This window comes from Mustela nigripes, chromosome 5 (assembly GCF_022355385.1).
Source record: "Mustela nigripes isolate SB6536 chromosome 5, MUSNIG.SB6536, whole genome shotgun sequence".
NCBI classification, from domain to species: domain Eukaryota; kingdom Metazoa; phylum Chordata; class Mammalia; order Carnivora; family Mustelidae; genus Mustela; species Mustela nigripes.
Window position 1 is genome coordinate 146437673 of NC_081561.1, and position 18033 is coordinate 146455705.

The window sequence follows — 18033 nt, forward strand, 5'->3', positions numbered from 1 at the left end:
AAATGTGGGAAGGAGAGGACTAAAGAACGTGTTCAAACTTAAACAATAATCAAGTTAATATAGACTGCTGTATGTGGATTTATTTGCAAACCTAATGGTAACCACAAATCAAAAACCAGTAATAGATATACAAAGAATAACAAAATCCAAATGTAACACTAAGAAAACCAACAAATTATGAAAGAAGAAAAGATCAGAAAAAAAACTTCAAAAACACAGACAAAATAAGTAACAAAATGACAATATATACATATCTATCAATAATTACTTTGAATGTAAGCAGACTGAATACTCCAAGCAAAAGACACAGGATGACAGAATGGATAAAAAACAAGACCCATCTATACGCTGCCTACAGGAGACTCATTTCAGACCTAAAGAAACCTGCAGATTGAAAGTGAGGGGATGGAGGAATATTTATCATGCAAATGAGTATCAAAATAAAGCTGGAGTAGCAATATATATTTTAAAGATTTTATTTATTTATTTGACAGAGAGATAGAGAGTACAAGTAGGCAGAGTGGCAGGAAGAGGGAGAAGCAGGGAGCCCAATGTGGGGCTCGATCCCAGCACCCTGGGATCATGACCTGACCTGAAGGCAGCTGCTCAACTGACTGAGCCAGCCGTGTACCCCAGACAATATAGATTGTAAAACAAAGACTGGAACAAGAGACAAAGAAGAACCATATAGAGTAACAAAAGGGGTAATCTAATAAGAAGATATAACAACTCTAAATATTTATGCACCCAACATGGGAGCATGCAAATACATAAAGCAGTTACTAATGAACATAAGGGAATTAATTGATAGTAATACAATAATAGTAGGGGACTTTAACACTCCACTTAAATCAATGGACAGATCATTCAATCAGACAATCAGCAAGAAAACAATGGCATTGAGTGTCACATTGGTCCAGGTAGATTTAAGAGATATATATTTTAACATTCTACCCTACAACATCGAAATACATGTTCTTCTCAGGTGTACATGGAACATCCTCCAGAATAGATCACATATTGGGCCACAGAAACAGTATTAACAGTTCAAAGAGATCCAAGTCATACTATGCAGCTTTTCTGATCACAATGCACTGAAACTAGAAATCAAACACAAGAAAAAAATATGGAAAGACTACAAATAAAAGGATGTTAAATAACATGCTACTAAACAATTAATAGGTTAACCAAGAAATCAAAGAAGAAATCCAAAAAAAGTACATGGGAACAACTGAAAATTTAAAAAAACACATGGTCCAAAACCTCTGGGAGGCAGCAAAAGCTCTTCTAAGGGGGAAGTTTATAGCAATACAGGCCTACCACCAAAGGCAAAAAAATCTCAAATAAACAACCTAACCTTATACCTAAGGGAGCTAGAAAAAGAGCAATAAACAAAACAAAAGAAGAAGAAGAAGAAGAGGAAGGAGGAGGAGGAGGAGAAAAAGAAATAATAAGATTAGATCAGAAATAAATGATATAGAAAGAGAAAGAAAGAAAGAGAAAGGAAGGAAAGAAGAAAGGGTAGAACAAATCAATGAAATCAGGAGCTGGTACTTTGGAAAAAAAAAAACTAACAAAAATTGTTAAATAAAACTATATAGGATGCCTGGGTGGCTCCGTTAGTTAAGCCCCCAATTCTTTTTTTTCTTTTTTTTAAGATTTTACCCATTTATTTGAGAAAGAGTCAGAGTGAGATTACGAGAACAAGTTGGGGGAGAGGAGCAGAGGGAGAAGCAGACACCCTGAAGAACAGGGAGCCTGACTTGTGATTTGATCCCAGGACACTGGGATCATGACCTGAGCCAAAGATAGACGCTCAACCAACTGAGCCACCGAGGTGCCCCCTTTTTCTTTGATTTTCTCTTTTCTTTTCTTTATTTTGTTTTTTTTTAAGCCTCCAGCTCTTGATTTTGGCTCAGGTCATGATCTCAGAGTTGTGAGATTGAGCCTCATGTCGGGCTCTGTGCTCAGGGAAATCTGCTCAAAATTCTCTTTCTCCCTATCTCTCTCAAAACAAATAAATCTGTAAAAATAAATAAGTAAGTAAGTAAAATTACAAATGAGAAAGGAGGAAGAACTACCAATATCACAGAAATACAAACAACTACAAGAGACGATTGTGAAAAACCATATGCCAACAAATCAGACAACCTAAAAGAAATGGACAAATTCCAAGCAACATATAACCTACTGAAGAAATAGAAAAATTGAATAGACTATGTGCCAGAAAGGAGATGGAATCAGTAATCAAAAAACCCTCAACAAACCAAAATCCAAGATCGGTTGGCTTCATAGCTGAATTCTACCAAACTTTTCAAGAAGAGTTAATACTATTTCTCAAACCATTCCCAAAAAATGGAAGAGGGGGGAGAACTTCCAAATTCATTCTATGAGGCCAACATTACCCTGACACCCATAAAAGATAAAGACGCCACCAAAAACAAAACAAAACAAACAAAAAAACATACAGACCAGTATGGTTGATGAACATAAATGTAAAAATACTCAACAGGGACACCTAGTGGCTTAGTTGGTTACATGTCTGCCTTCAGCTCAGGTCATGATCCCAAGGTCCTGGGATAGAGTCCCACATGCAACACCTTGCTCTCCTGGGAGCTGCTTCTCCCTCTGCTCCTCCCCCAACCCCATGCATTTCTCTCCCTCTCTCTCTGACAGATAAATACATAAAATCTTTTTTAAAAATCCTCAACAAAATGCTAGCAAACCAAATCCAACAATACATTTTAAAAATCATTCACCACAATCAAGAGGGATTTACTCCCAATATGCAAGTGTAGTTCAATATTTGCAAATCAATGTGAAACATCAAATCAATAAAAGGGTAAAAACCATGGGATTATTTCAATAGATGCAGGAAAAAAGCATTTGACAAAGTGTAACATCCATTCATGATAAAAGCCCTCAAGTAGGTTTATAAGAAACAAACCTCAACATAATGAAGGCCATATATAAATATATATATACCAAACATCATACTCATCAGGGAAAAAATGAGAGCTTCCCCTCTAATGTCAGTAACAAGATAAGGATGTCTACTCTCACCACTTTTATTCAAAATAGAACTAGAATTCCTAGCCACAACAATGAAACAATGAAATAAACAAACAAACAAATAAATAGTATCCAAACTGGAGAAGTAAGACTCACTATTTGTAGATGCCATGATACTCTATAAAGAAAACCCTAAATATCACCAAAAAACTACTAGAACAGATAAATGAATTCTATAAAGTTGCAGGATACAAAATTGATGTGCAGAAATCTGTTGTATTTCTATATGCCAATGATGAAGCAGCGGAAAAACTAAGAAGACAAGCCTATTTACAATTGCACCAAAAATAATAAGACACCAAGAATAAACCTAACCAAAGAGATAAAAGACCTGTACTCTGAAAACTAAAATATTGATGAAAGAAATTGAAAAGGACACAAAGAAATGGAAAGAGATTCCATGCTCATGGATTGGAAGAGGAAATATTGTTGAAATGTCTATACTACCCAAAGCAATCTACAGATTTAATACAAACCCTACCAAAATACCAACAACATTTTCCACAGAACTAGAATTTTTAAAATCCTAAAATTTATATGAAATCACAAAGAACCCCAATTGCCAAATCAGTCTTGAAAAAGAAAAGCAAAGCTGGAGGTATCACAATTCCAGATTTCAAGTTATATTACAAAGCTGTAGTAATCTAAACAGTCTAGTATTGGCACAAAAATAGACACATAGCTCAATAGAACAACAGAAAGCCCAGAAATGAACCCACAATTATATGGTTGATTAATCTTTGACAAAGCAGGAAAGAATAGCCAAAGGAAAAGGATAATCTCTTCAATAAACAGTGCTGGGAAAACTGGACAGCTACATTGAGAAAAAAGGAAACTGGAACACTTTCTTACACCATATACAAAAATAAGCTCAAAATGGATTAAGAAGGGCACCTGGGTGGCTCAGTTGGTTAAGCGTTTTCCTTTGACATGGGTCATGATCCCAGGGTCCTGGGATGGAGACCCATGTTGGGCTCCCTGCTCAGTGGGTAACCTGCTTTCTCTCCCCCCGCTTGTGTTCCCTTTCAAGCTGTCTCTCTCTATATATATAAAATAAATAAATAAAATCTTTAGGAGAAATGGATTAAAGGCCTTAATATAAGACCTGAAGTCATAAAAGTCCTAGAAGAGAGCATAGGCAGTAAGGTCTCTGACATTGGCCTTAGCAACATTCTCCTAGATCTGTTTCCTGAAGCAAGGGAAATAAAAGCAAAAATAAACTATTGGTACTATATCAAATAAAGCTTCTGTACAGTGAAGGAAACAATCAACAAAAATAAAGACAACCTATGGAATAGGAGAAGATACTTGCAAATGACATATTGAACGAGGGGTTGGTATCCAAAATATGTAAAGAACTTAAACTCAACACTCAAAACTCAACTCAAGACTCAACACACGAAAAACCAAATAATCCTGTTCAAAATGGGCAGAAAGGGAGTGCCTGGGTGGGGAAGTCAGTTAGGGATCTGACTCTTGGTTTCAGCTCAGGTCGTGATCTCAGAGTTGTGGGATTGAGGCCCACATTGTGCTCCACACTGAGCATGGAGTCTCCTCGAGATTCTCTCTCTCTCTCCCTCTGCCCCTTCTGATCGTGCACTCTCTCTCTCTAAAATAAATAATTTTTTTAATGGGCAGAAGAAATGAATGACATTTCTCCAAAGAAGACATCAAGATAGATGGCCAAGAGACATGAAAAAATGGTCCGCACTACTCACCATGAGGGAAATGCAAAATAAAAACTATAATGAGATCATCACCACGCAGCTATCAGAATGGCTAAAGTCAACAACACAAGAAACAAGATATTGGTGGATTTGTGGAGAAAGGGGCATGCTGTTACACTGTTGGTGGAAATGTCAACTGGTGCATCCAGGCTCTAAAACAGTTCAGACATTCTGCGAAAGGTTAAAAATAGAGCTACACTACAATCCAGTAATTGAGGTACTGGGTATTTACCCAAAGAATACAAAACACTAATGTAAAGAGAGACATACACCCCAATGTTTACAGCAGCATTGTTTACAACAGCTAAATTATGGAAGTAGCCCAAGTGTCCATAGACTTACAAATGGATAAAGAAGACGTGGTGTATGGATATACAATGGAGTATTACTCAGCCATAAAAAAGAACGAAAACTTGACATTTGCACCTACATGGATGGAGCTAGAGAGTGTAATGCTGAGTGAAAAAAATCAGCCAGAGAAAGACAAATACCCTATGATCTCACTCACATGTGGAATTTAAGAAACAAAACAAAAAAGCAAAGGGGGCAAGAGACAGCAATAATCCAAGAAACAGACTCGTAACTACAGAGAGCGGATGGTTCCCAGAAGGACGGGGGCGGGAGACGGGAGACGGGAGACGGGAGACGGAGGGATGGGGATTAAGGAGCACGTGTGTCCTGCGGACCACCTCGTGGTGTGTGGAAATGATGAATCACTCTCTGGTACTCCTGAAACGAAGATGACACTGTATGTTAGCTAACTGGAATTAAAATAAAAAAATAAAATGACTCCAGAGGAAAAGAATTAAGAAGTAAATCAGAACTGGCCTTGTAAAGCTGTGAGTTTTCTCAGATCCAAAGAAACTATACTTCCCAATGTAGAAGATAGGATGTTTAACATGTATTGGATTCAAGAAGTCAAGAGTAGTTTTAGCAGCGTCACTCTTCATTTTCAAGACTGAGAAAGTTACTCCTGCTCTGTTCTTCTTACTGGAACCTTCACACATGTGGACACAAGCCTGGAGGGAGTCCGCGGGCTTGTGAGCTGGGGGAGGGGGATCCCCGTGGCCAGTCATCACAGTGCCTTCTTCGTGCTTTCCCTAAGGGTACCAAAAGCACCTGCTCCCTGGTAATTCTGGACAGAGCGCCACTTCCATTCCTAAACTGTTTCTACATGGTTACTTTAGTGGTTTGGGAACATTGTCAGCATGTCCGCATACGCCCCACCCCCCGCTTCTGTGTCTGGGTCCAAATTCCTCTTGTCTCATCAGGACTCCTGTCACTGGATTAGGAACACCCCCACACAACGACTTCATCCCCACTTGATTACGTTTGCACAGACCCTATTTCCCAGGAAGGTCACACTCACAGTTTCCAAGCGCATACGGTGTTTCGGAGGACACTACTCAGTCGCGCACAGCTGCCTCGTGCGGGACGTGCAGCGAAGGCGTGTCATCCAGGCCACCGAGTGGCACTGGTGTGCTGAGGACAACTACTACTTAGCTACTCCAGTAGCTAAAGTTCAATGAAGGACAGCGTAAAAAAGGTGTTGGAAACTCTATTTGAGGTATTTATGGGACATCTTCTAAATTTTATATCATTGTTATAACAAATTACCATACATTGTGTGCCTTAACATAAACCTATCGCCGACGTTCTGTAGGGCAGGAGTCTGGGTTCGCTCTGCTGGGCCCTGCTAGGGTCTCCCTCGGCTGAAATCAGGGTGCCGGCTGGGTGCCTTCCTTTCTCATGACTCTGGGGCAGAATCTCCTCCAGGATCCCTCAGTGGTTGGCAAGACCCACTTCCTTGAGATTGTAGGACTGAGCCCCTGTCCTTGCTGGCTGTCAGCTCCTGGATGCCTCTCCCTAGTCCCTGTCTGTGGGTCCTCCATCCAGAGCCCCCAACAGCCATGGAACCCTCCTCTCCCAGGGCATCTCTCTGACTCCCGCTCGGCCGCTTCTCCCTTCTGAGCGCAGCCAGAGAAGGTTCTCTGCTGGGAGGGACCCATGTGATCAGATTGGGCCCATCCAGGTAACTCTGGAAAACCTCCCTATTTTTTAGGTCTGCAATCTGCTCGCTCTGGACACCTAAGTGTTCATGTCCAGCAGGAAGCTAGAAACAAGTATAACCTAGAACCCCCAGGAAATATCTGGGTGACATACACAGAGCTGGGGGTCAGCAATGCAGGGGTGTGCACGTGTAGCTCATAGCCAGGGCAAGAGGGAGAAAAGAGAGGGACACGCCTGGGGAAACAGTCCGGTGAGGACGGGGTTACGGAAGGGAGGAGCCAGAGAGGTCACTGAGGATGGGTGGCCAGAGACGCTGGCAAACCCCAGGAGCTGTGTATGCCTCCTACCATGCCACCACTCACTCTCCCGTGGGCAGGAGGTAAATTCTTTACCCACGGTGTCCTTCAGCTCTGGAGACACAAATGGGGCTTCTTGGATTCAGAATGCTTTCCCCTACTCGTGAAACGGGAAGAAATGGAGTAGTCTCTATTCAGACGCCTGGAGGATGGGCTGTTACCTTGTCCTGGGACGTGGCCCGGGACTGCAGAAGGATTGCCATGTACAGTTCATATTCATCCTGTACCAAAAAAACCAAAAAATTCATTGAAAATGTGTTATATCACCACAGTGTAAGTTTCTTCACAGGGACAAATAATACGGAAGTTAAGGGTGTCAGTTTAGATCATTTTAAAAACTACAAAATGTTCCTTCAGTATATAACCCACAGAACACACAATGAAGTGTATAAAATCTCACCAACTTCAAAGCACATTTGAGCGTGAACTGTTGATCACCTCAGAATAGCTTCCTAAAATACCCTGACACACATACAACATGTGATCTCCTGCCATACAGAGGCTCAGTGAGTCCTGCCCACCCGCCAGGACTCACTGAGTTCCATGGCCGTTGGGGGCTCTGGGATGGAGGACCCACATACAGGGACTAGAGGGAGGAGCTCCCTAGGGATGGGGACGTTCTCTGGAGAACAAGCTACTGTGTGGCTGCTCTTAAGCATTCCTTGTCTTCAGGACTTAGGCAATTGCAAGATCTGGAAGCAATTTCCATAATACCCATCACTCTTTTACCCCCTATCCCCACCTCTTTCCTCTCTGAAACCCTCAGTGTGTTTCGCAGGGTCCATAGTCTCTCATGGTTTGTCTCCCTCTCTGATTCCTCTCCCTTCACTGGGTGTTATACCTAATTAATGAATCACTAAACCCTACAAAAACTAATGATGTACTGTACAGTGAGTAACTGAACATAATAAATAAACAAATACACACACACATGCACACTAGATCCGGAAGCAACCTCTTTTCAACTCAGTTTTGATATGAAGGTCACTTTCATCATGAAATCACAGCAGATTTATAATTCCATAAGAATGTATATGAAATAATTATGAATACTTATAAAATTTAAATGTTACATATGTGCAATTTAGAAAAACCTATAAATAATTGGGAGATTTTAGTGGGGGGGGGTGTGGGCTTGAGGAGTGAGCTAGCTGGTTATTTACTCCCATGGCCTTCTTGTAATTGATGTAATGTAATGTGTATATGCACATTACTTTGAGTCTGTGAGTGATTTTCATCATCTGTAGGATGGAGGCCATAATGCTTAGCAGAATTTCTGGGAGAATTGAGACTCTGTGTGCAGAACATCATGTGTGGCTCTCAGTGGTTATGTGAGAAATAAACATTTTTTATTACCTTGACTTCTTTCAAGATGTCACCAAATATCAAAGAACTATTGCAAATATCTTCAAAGACTTCTCCAAAGATGTGCAGTCTGTTGAACTGCTGAGGTTCACATATGCACACTTTCTGGAGCTCCTGGTAGAAAAACAGAACCCGTCATTTCAGGATGTCTTCATTTTCCTTTCCAAATAACTTCTCAGGTGGAAGAATAAGAACTTCCACGGAGCTTTCTATCGGAGAGCCCAGCTCCCACCACCCCAGAGTTGGGTCCAGGCAGAGCCAGGTAGCAAACCAAGGGGCATCTGATTCCCTCTGAGCAGTGCTGAGAAGGTCTGACTGCATGGTTGTCAAAGTCATTGATCTACGTTTTTTTAATTCACTCCCTTACATGCTGTACTCGAGGACACTGCATCCACAACGTCCCCAGGGTCTTCCTCTTTCCATTAGTCCTCTCAGCCAAAACCCTCATCAGGTTTGGTTATTTCTCAGCTATGCTGCTCTCTCTTCCCTTCCTGCATTTTCACTCTTGCATCACATCCGTGGTCCCTGTGGATGACTCACAGGCCCCAGGGAGTTCACCAAAGCTCTTCCCATCATGCTAACCATGTTCCATAGACATGGGTGACTCTGGGAAGACTGTATCTACCTAACCATCTACTCCCACCTCACTCTCCCTGCACATGCTCCCATAGTGAGTTAGGCAAACCTCTCCTCAGATGAGTCTGCTATCCATGAACATTGTATACCCCAGCTGCCAGGCAGTATCTGATGCCCTGCTTATGAGGTCCCCTCCAACTGACCCATTTCCAGACTTAGCCTTCCTTTACCTCCCCCTATTATCATCTACCCCATGCCAGATGTTCTCAGCACCTGCTAGGTGCACTCTTTTCTACCTGGAAATGTAAAGGAGGTGCCTGAATGCAGGTCTCCACCCATGACATTTAGACCCCAGGAACTACAGCAGTGTGACCACAGTACAGCAGAATCCTCCTCCTCACCTGTTCCAACTTCTTTTCATGGCATATCGCTGCCTTTCTCCCAGTGAAATCGTGCTTCATGAGATCTTGTTTTGCAAGAACTTCTTTTTGGAAGCACAGGAACTTTCTGTACTTATCTGCCTTTGTAATACCAGCTAGGTAGGAGCTGATGTACTGGTACTTATCCTTGGGTGGGGGAGACATCACACACTGACGGCTGGACTCCACTGTTCTGTACTTGAGAACCTTCATCTCTGGCAATCTCAGCTCTTCTCTTCTCCGCAGTTCTGCAGAAGCCTCTTTTCCTGGAGCCTTCCTTGGAATGAAGTCCTCTTCTGAAGTGCGGGATATAGGCTCCAGAGGGTCCAGATACCTGAATAGTGGTGTGGTCTGGACATCTTTTGGACTCAGAGCTGTATTGATGGTAAAATAAGCCAAAGCATCTTTCATCTTTGCAATCTTCTTATCAGATGGTTTCTCTACTTTGAAGATCTTTTCCCCTTTTGGTCTATTGGCATTGGGCCAGTGATAGAGGATTGTCTCAGGAGGCCTGTAGAGCTTATTGGAATTCAAGTGCCCAGAGGTGTAGAGATAGATGTCATCTCTGTGATCTTTCTGAAGTTTGTTCAAAAGCCTTGTTAGATTGCATAAAGGCCTATCACCTTGCACTCCACAGTGCTTCCATCTCACGTAAACTGGTCAGAAGAGATAATAAGGTTACTAAATATTAGTTCCACAATAAGATAACAGCTGTGTGCATTTGCTGAGCTTGCATATCCTATTCCCAGAGGAGGAACCAACAAACACAGACAGAAAACAACACAAAAGCCAGGCCTAGCAGCCAACGGGGGGCTGCTGGATACACAGGATACACAGCTCTGATCAGAAAGCCCAGGGACTTGCAGGGATGTCTGGCTGGCCTGCTCAGTTCATAGAGCGTGCAACTCTTGATCTTGGGGTTGTAGTTTCGAACCCCATGTTGGGTGGGAAGATTACTTAAAAATATAATCTGGGGGACACCTGGGTAGCTCAGTGGGTTAAGCAGCTGCCTTCGGCTCAGGTCATGATCCCAGCGTCCTGGGATCGAGTCCCGCATCGGCCTCCTTGTCTGCCTGTGCTTGCTCTCTCTCTCTCTTTCTGATAAATAAAATCTTAAAAATAAAATAAAATCTGGAAGGGAGTCAGAGAGAGAAGCGAGAGGGAGGGAGGAAAGGAAGTCAGTCAGTCAGTCAGTCCGTCCGTCCAGGGCCCTTCAAAGCCAGGAAGAACGAGGAAGGGATTTTTGGTTCAACACAGGGTCTCTTACCATAGTAGCAAAAGTTCTGAAAGGAAAGTTTAACAGTGTAATTATAATTCCTAATGATGATGCTTAGAGACATTCACCCCTTAGAAATAAAGACGGATGTTTTTCTTTCTCTCTTCATATTGAAATGACTCAGAGTCCCTGATCAAACCCCTCAGTGACTGCCGAGCCAGGCACCCCTTCTCCTCCCATCCCCACTTGTAGGAAGATAAGGAGTAAGTTGATGAGGACCCCAGCTCCTTCCACAAAGGGCCCTGCTTCTCATATGCCCCAGTGGTAGGGTCTATGAGGGCACTTGGTCCAGGACATGAAACTGTAAAACCTGAAATTTTGAGTCAGTTTCCTGACCACGTGATCTCAAAAAGCTTACATAATCTCTCTGAATCATAGTTTCTCCCTCTGCAAGATCAGGATAATCATCCTACTCAAAAGGATTGATTGGCAGCTAAATGGAATCACATTTGTCAGAAAGGCCCATGGCCTGAAACAGACACTCCATAAATGGTATATATTTTTAAGAAAGGATTCTAGGACAGGGGACACCTTCTGAAATGCTTCTGGTAAAACATGAACTGGCCCAGACTTCAACATGGGGAAAGGAGATTTCTTTTTGGCCACGCACTGTGAGGGCCACAGAGCAGATAGCCCACAGCGTCACCTTCCCAGAGAACCCTGGAGGAACAAATAAGCAGATTCTCTGTCCCCAGCATGTGACCTGAGCTGGGAAGGGCACTGGCAGCAGAGTGGTAAAGCAGGCCCACTAGAGGCCTCAAGGGCCCATTCTGAACTCCCACAGACCACGCGTTACTCAGTCTCTCTGGTACTTTTAAGGATTCCATCCGTAACTGGTTTTGTCCCCATTTTGTGAAAGGGAAGCTGAGAAGGAGTTCTGGGACCCACTCAGGTCCAGACACCTAACTAGTGGCAGAACTGATTCCTGAATACAGCATTTTTAACCAAACCACTAGATCATCTCTCTCATTCCACAGGGGCCTGGCCAACACAGGGCAGGACTTTCTGGGACCCAAGCCACATCCAAATCCATTTCCTTGACCAAGCCGTGTCTGAAGTAATGATGATGAATCAGGATACGTGGTCTCCTCTGTTTTCACCTAAGAAAAGAAAGGCCCGGAGAATATGAAGAAGTAGAATCACTTCTATTATTATGTAGCAAATTATCACTAACTTAGTAGCCTCAAACTCACGTATTAGATCACTATTCTGCAGGTCCAAACTCCAACATGAAGGAGTTGGGTTCTCAACTCAAGATACTACAACACAGATACCAAAATGTGGACCTGGTTGAGGTCTTGGAAGCTTTCAGAGAAAACTGGCTTCCAGGTTCATTCCTGTTGTTGACAGAATCCAACTCCTTGAGATTGTAGGACAGATGTCCCCACTTCCTGGCTATTGGTGGGGGTCACTCTAAGCTCCCAGTGACTGCCCTCATACCTGAACACACGGATCTCCTCATCCCTGAGTCCCCCTTCTCATACTTCTCATGCCCCAGACCTCTGACGCCTCCTCCATGGCCAGCTTCATGTGATTAGGTCAGGCCCACCCAGCAGGTTTCTTGTCTTGAGGTCACTGGTACTGTGGGACATAGTGCAATCACAGAGCACTCTCTCATCATGTTCAATGTCTTCAGGACTGCCAAGTACAACACCAGAGGTCAGGGAAACTTGAGCCATCTCTGAGTTCTCCCCATCTCAGGATGCTGACGAGCCCAGAGCACAGTCTCTCCTTGCATTGTCCCATGAACAAACAAATGAACCTTTCCCATCTGTGTGGTCAGATAGTAGAGCAAATACTTACGGCAGTAGGATTCTTGAGAATTTATCCCTATTGATCAGCTTCTTACTTCAAAGAAACCACTTATAAAATGTTAAAATATTAAAAGTACCATTTTTGAAGACAGTTAATCATTATAATTAATCAAAGGCATAAACATTAAAGAAGACACGTTGTATTTGTTGGGCTTCTCCAGAGGACAAAACCAATAGGAGAGAGAGAGAGAGAATATGTAAATAGATTTGTCATAAGGATTTGGTTCACTTGGTTATGCCCGCTGGCAAGTCCAGAATCTGCACGGTCGTTCAGCATGTGGGATACCCACTTCATGTCCAAGGCTTTCTGCTAGAGAATTCCCTCTTGCTCTGGGGAGGTCAGTCTTGATTCTACTAAGGCTTTCAACAGATTAAATGAGGCCCACCCACATTTCAGAGAGCAATCTGCGTGACTCAAAATCTACTGATAAAAATGTTAATTTTTTATCCAACAAACATCCTTAACAGAAATATCCAGAATGAAATGGGCACTGTGCCCTCGCTGAGGTGAAGCCTAAAATCCACCATCATGCACGTTACTCCAATTCTCTTTGGAAAGTGGGAGAAGGAGGCAGCTCAGTTGTTTATTTTATTTCTGAAAAGGATTTGAAACCTCCAGAAAATGAGCAAAATCATTTTCCTACTTAGAATTTTTTTCTTTAGATTACAACAAGACTTGCTTCACTAGATTTAGAGATTCTGGATTTCATTTCTCTTTCCCAAGTTCTTACAATATGTACCAGGGCTCCCATACTGGCACAAATATTTTAATTTTTTTTTTTTTTTTTAGCTGAAAACATTGTTTGTTATTTGCATGTTCTTCCATCTCAATCTGACAGAAAAAGAACAGAAAAGGTTGAAATAATTCATTGGGAAATGTGCTTCTTTGCCAAATAATCTGGAAACAAATTTGTTTTAAGTGAAACCAATGTTGAATAGATATTGATAAGACATAGTAATAGGTTTGGGGGATTAGTTTCAAGTTAATAAATATTTAAAGCATTAGCATTTGAAATTTTTAAACACAAGGCATAGTTACTGGTGTTTCATCTTTTCCAAGATGAAGCAGTAGGTCCTTAATGTCAAAATTATTACAAGTCACTTTCCTGCGTTTTGTGGTCTTGGGGAAACTTGGAATCCCATAGAAGCTGAACATCTTTTTGGACAGTTTCCCTCACCTCCAGACTTAAGTTAGCAATATCCTTAGTATGTGTTAGAGGCAAGAATTGAGAGAAAAGAGCAGCCAATCCTAGCCCCACAGACTCCTTGCCCTGTGGGGCACATACAGCCAGAGGAGAGCCCCGGGGCCTTGGGGAACCAGGCAGGCCAGGCTGGATGTTTGAATCCCTTGAAGCATCCACATGGGGCCCCTTCTGTCTGTGCAGAACCTCTTCCTCTGGCTGTTTGGCTCTCCCCATTTTAATCACCTGTAGGATATTTAAAACTTTTCTCAAGATTGTAAGCTCTCTTTCCAGAACTCTGTGGTTGGCTTTGTACTGGCTACCCCCTGTAATATCCTTCCCCTGTGATTTCTACTTTTTCTCAAGGGAAGAAACTGTTTTATTAACATTGGCATCTCCAGAAAAAGACCAAAAGTAACTAGTTTGCTTCATGAGTAAATGTGGAAAAGAAATCATATTTTTAAAATTTTTAAAATTAGTATTTTTTAAAGATTTTGTTTATTTATTTATTTATTTGACAGAGAGAGAGAGCAGGAGCACACAAGCGAGGGGAGTAGGAGTGGGAGAGAGAGAAGCAGGCTCCCTGCTGAGCAAGGAGCTGGATTCGGGACTTGATCCCAGGATCCTGGGATCATGACCTGAGCCAAAGGCAGTTGCTTTGTGAGCCACCCAGGCTCATATTTTAGAATGTTAAATAATAAGGTCAAATTGTACTCTGTACCACACTGCTGTCTCCCTCAGAGGACTCCTCAGCAGCATCTGAAAGTCCCGTAGAGACTGAGCTACCTGATGGGGGAAATGTACCAGCCGGGGGAGAAGCACACATCTCCAGTGCTAGAGTGAGAAGGAAAAACACACTTGACAGGACTTATCTTAGATGGGCTGGGCGTGGGAAGCAGATTAAGGGGTCCACCCAATTCTATGTTGCTGAGGAAGGGACTTCGCAGATTTCGTTACAGTTATGACCTTAGAATGAAGAGATTTTCCAGAGTTACCTGGATGGCCCCAATCTGATCACATGGGTCCCTCCCAGCAGAGAACCTTCTCTGGCTGCGCTCAGAAGGGAGAAGCGGCCGAGCGGGAGTCAGAGAGATGCCCTGGGAGAGGAGGGTTCCATGGCTGTTGGGGGCTCTGGATGGAGGACCCACAGACAGGGACTAGGGAGAGGCATCCAGGAGCTGACAGCCAGCAAGGACAGGGGCTCAGTCCTACAATCTCAAGGAAGTGGGTCTTGCCAACCACTGAGGGATCCTGGAGGAGATTCTGCCCCAGAGCCTTGAGAAAGGAAGGTACCCAGCGGGCACCCTAGCAGGGCCCAGCAGAGCAAACCCAGACCCCTGCCCTACAGAATGCAGGCAGGGTGTTTCCCAGGCCTGGTGGGGCTGGAGGGTGGTGATGCTGAGGTGGGGGTTAGTCGCCAGCAGAAGAGGCAGGAAAATCGCTAAGTAGTCCTGACAATTCAGTGATAGCCTGAAGTGAGGGGAGTGAGGTGGGGGGGGGCATGCACAGGACACCCCCACCCCCCAGACCAAGGATTCCAAATGGAAGAATGCAGTGATACCGCCTAACATTACAGAGGAGAGGCTCCTGTTTCTTTACGTGCATATTAAAGAAAATATAGCCTCCAAAGGCTGGAAGACTGTGAAAATCTCCCCGCGGCCCACTGCACAGCCGCTGCAGAGCCGGGGTGCGGGGCCTGCACCCTGCCTCTCTGGGGGGCATACCTTTGTTCTGCACCCGATTTACTTGTAAGAGTTTTATCTGGCAACTCATTTTCCCTCCTATTTTTTAACTTATGGGAGGTGTACTTACTAAGAAATACCAAAATAAGAAGAGCCCCTTCTCTGTTTCCAACCACCGTGTTACACGGTTGCCCGAGGGTACGCAGTCAGCTTGTGATTTAAATCTTACGGGGCAGTTCTTTTTTTTTTTTTTTTCTTTTTTAAATTCTTCTTTATTAACATATAATGTATTACTAGCCCCAGGGGTACAGCTCTGTGAATCGCCAGGTTTACACACTTCACAGCACTCACTATAGCAATGTCCACAATGTGAGGTGTCCACAACCCAATGTCCACAACCTTCCCCAATGTCCACAACCCAACCACCCTGTCCCTACAACCCTCCCCCTGGCAACCCTCATTTGTTTTGTGAGATTAAGAGTCTTTTATGGTTTGTTTCCCTCCCAATCCCATCTTGTTTCATTTATTCCTTCCCTACCCCCCAAACCCACAGGTTGCCTCTCAACTTCCTCATATCAGGGAGATCATATGATAACTGTCTTTCTCTGCTTGACTTACTTCGCCCTGCATAATACCCTCTAGTTCCATCCGCGTGGACATCCAGATGGTCAACAGACACATGAAAAAGTGCTCCACATCACTGGGCATCAGGGAAATACAAATCAAAACCACAATGAGATACCACCTCACACCAGTCAGAATGGCTAAAATTAACCAGTCAGGGAATGACAGATGCTGGCGAGGATGCGGAGAAAGGGGAGCCTCCTACACTGTTGGTGGGAATGCAAGCTGGTGCAGCCACTCTGGAACACAGACATGGAGGTTACAGGGCAGTTCTGGAACGCTGAGTACCGCGCGCACAGAGCTTACGGGGCAAAAGGGGCCTCAGACGTTCGGTGCACGCAGCACCGCGTCTGTGGGCCCCCACGGGCTCCACCTCCCGCTGCCGGAGCACCCCTGGGCCAGACAGAAACAAGTATCGTGTGCAAAACCGAGCCATTGGACGACTGGCAGGGCCCCAGGTGGACCTCACCGTGCAGGGAAGCCCCCCCGGAAGCCAAAAGGAACTTGGAAACGCGGAAACAGCACGCCTGGAAAGTCAGACCGCGCCGAGAGACTAGACAGACGTGGGCATGTAGAGCCTTTATAAAAACGGGGTTCTCGTGCACACAGTCAGTGAGTGCAGTCACTGCTGGAGGACCCGACGCCACCCATGGTCCGGAGCTCACGGGAGAGGAGTGCCCTGCACCCCTCACTTCACCGCGGGGGAGAATGAGCCACAGGTGGTTTCATTCTGGCCTGAGGGGGTCAGTCCAGGCTACCTGCTCGCCTGCTCTCACCAGCCCACCAAGGCGGGTGCCTAGAAGGGGCGCAATGCCCTGCAGGGAGTGGAATGGATTTCTTTCTTTTCTTTTCTTTTAATTTCTCATGCTTGAGTTTCCTGGGGTTTTGTTTGTTTGTTTTGTTTTTATTTTATTTAATCATTTGACAGACAGAGATCACAAGTAGGTAGAGGCAGGCAGAGAGGGAGGGGGAAGCAGGCTCCCTGCTGAGCAGAGAGCCCGATGCGGGGCTCGATCCCAGGACCCTGAGATCATGACCCGAGTCGAAGGCAGAGGCTTTAACCCACTGAGCCACCCCGGCGCCCCTGGAATTTCTTTCAACATGGTTATAACTTAGACTCTACGACTCCGTGCAGCAAGCTTTCTCCCAATTCAAAATTCCTCGGGATCAACGATCCCGTTTTCAGGCCGCGGTGTGGCGGAAAAGCGACGGCTTCGGGGTCCGGTCCTAGAATCACAGCAGTAACCCTTGCCTTCGGGGACCGGAAGCTAAATAAACGCGACGGCCGTCCCGTGGTGGGCGGCTGGGGGAGGACGCCAGGGTGGCGGCGTGCCGGGGAGCGTGCCCCCCGTGGGAGGCTTTTTGGAAAGCGCACTCGGACCACCGTCTGGAAGTCTCCCCCTTCGGCTCGCCTCCTCGCAGAGGACACACGCGTGCGCAAGCACACACACGGCCCGCACACCTGCACACACACACACGGCCCGCACACCTGCACGCACACGCGGCCCGCACACCTGCACGCACACACACGGCACGCACACCTGCAGGCACACGCGGCACGCACACCTGCACGCACACACACGGCCCGCACATCTGCACACACGCACATGGCACGCACACCTGCACATACACGCGGCACGCACACCTGCACACACGCGGCACGTACGCACGCACACGACCTGCTTCCCCAGAGTGTGGCTCCCGGGCTTTCGGAGGTGGCACCGCGTCCCCAGACGCAGTCCCACTCCCTGGGCACCCGGGGCTGAGGGGCAGCCCCAGCAAGGCTTTCGTTTTCCACCCCGGGCTGGGAGCCCCTCGGGGTCTGGGCAAACCGCAGGTCCCACAGACCTCAGCCTGCAAACACAGCGCCCGGCGCGCACTTACGCTCGGGCTCCGGAGCCCCCGCCATCGCCTGGGCTGCGCGGCTCAGG

At 45.0% G+C, this 18033-nt stretch overlaps 1 protein-coding gene across 1 annotated transcript in view; it reads right to left on the reverse strand.

Moving 5' to 3' along the window:
- Nucleotides 1-18033, reverse strand: part of C5H6orf118 (chromosome 5 C6orf118 homolog) — a 33156-nt gene extending 15123 nt beyond the window's left edge. Inside the window, exons 1-4 of the mRNA XM_059399296.1 lie at nucleotides 17987-18033; nucleotides 9508-10181; nucleotides 8522-8644; nucleotides 7327-7386 (exon numbers count right to left, since the gene is read on the reverse strand). Of these exons, the coding sequence (XP_059255279.1) occupies nucleotides 7327-7386; nucleotides 8522-8644; nucleotides 9508-10181; nucleotides 17987-18011 (882 nt within the window). The 5' untranslated portion in view covers nucleotides 18012-18033. The remainder of the gene's footprint in view (nucleotides 1-7326; nucleotides 7387-8521; nucleotides 8645-9507; nucleotides 10182-17986) is intronic.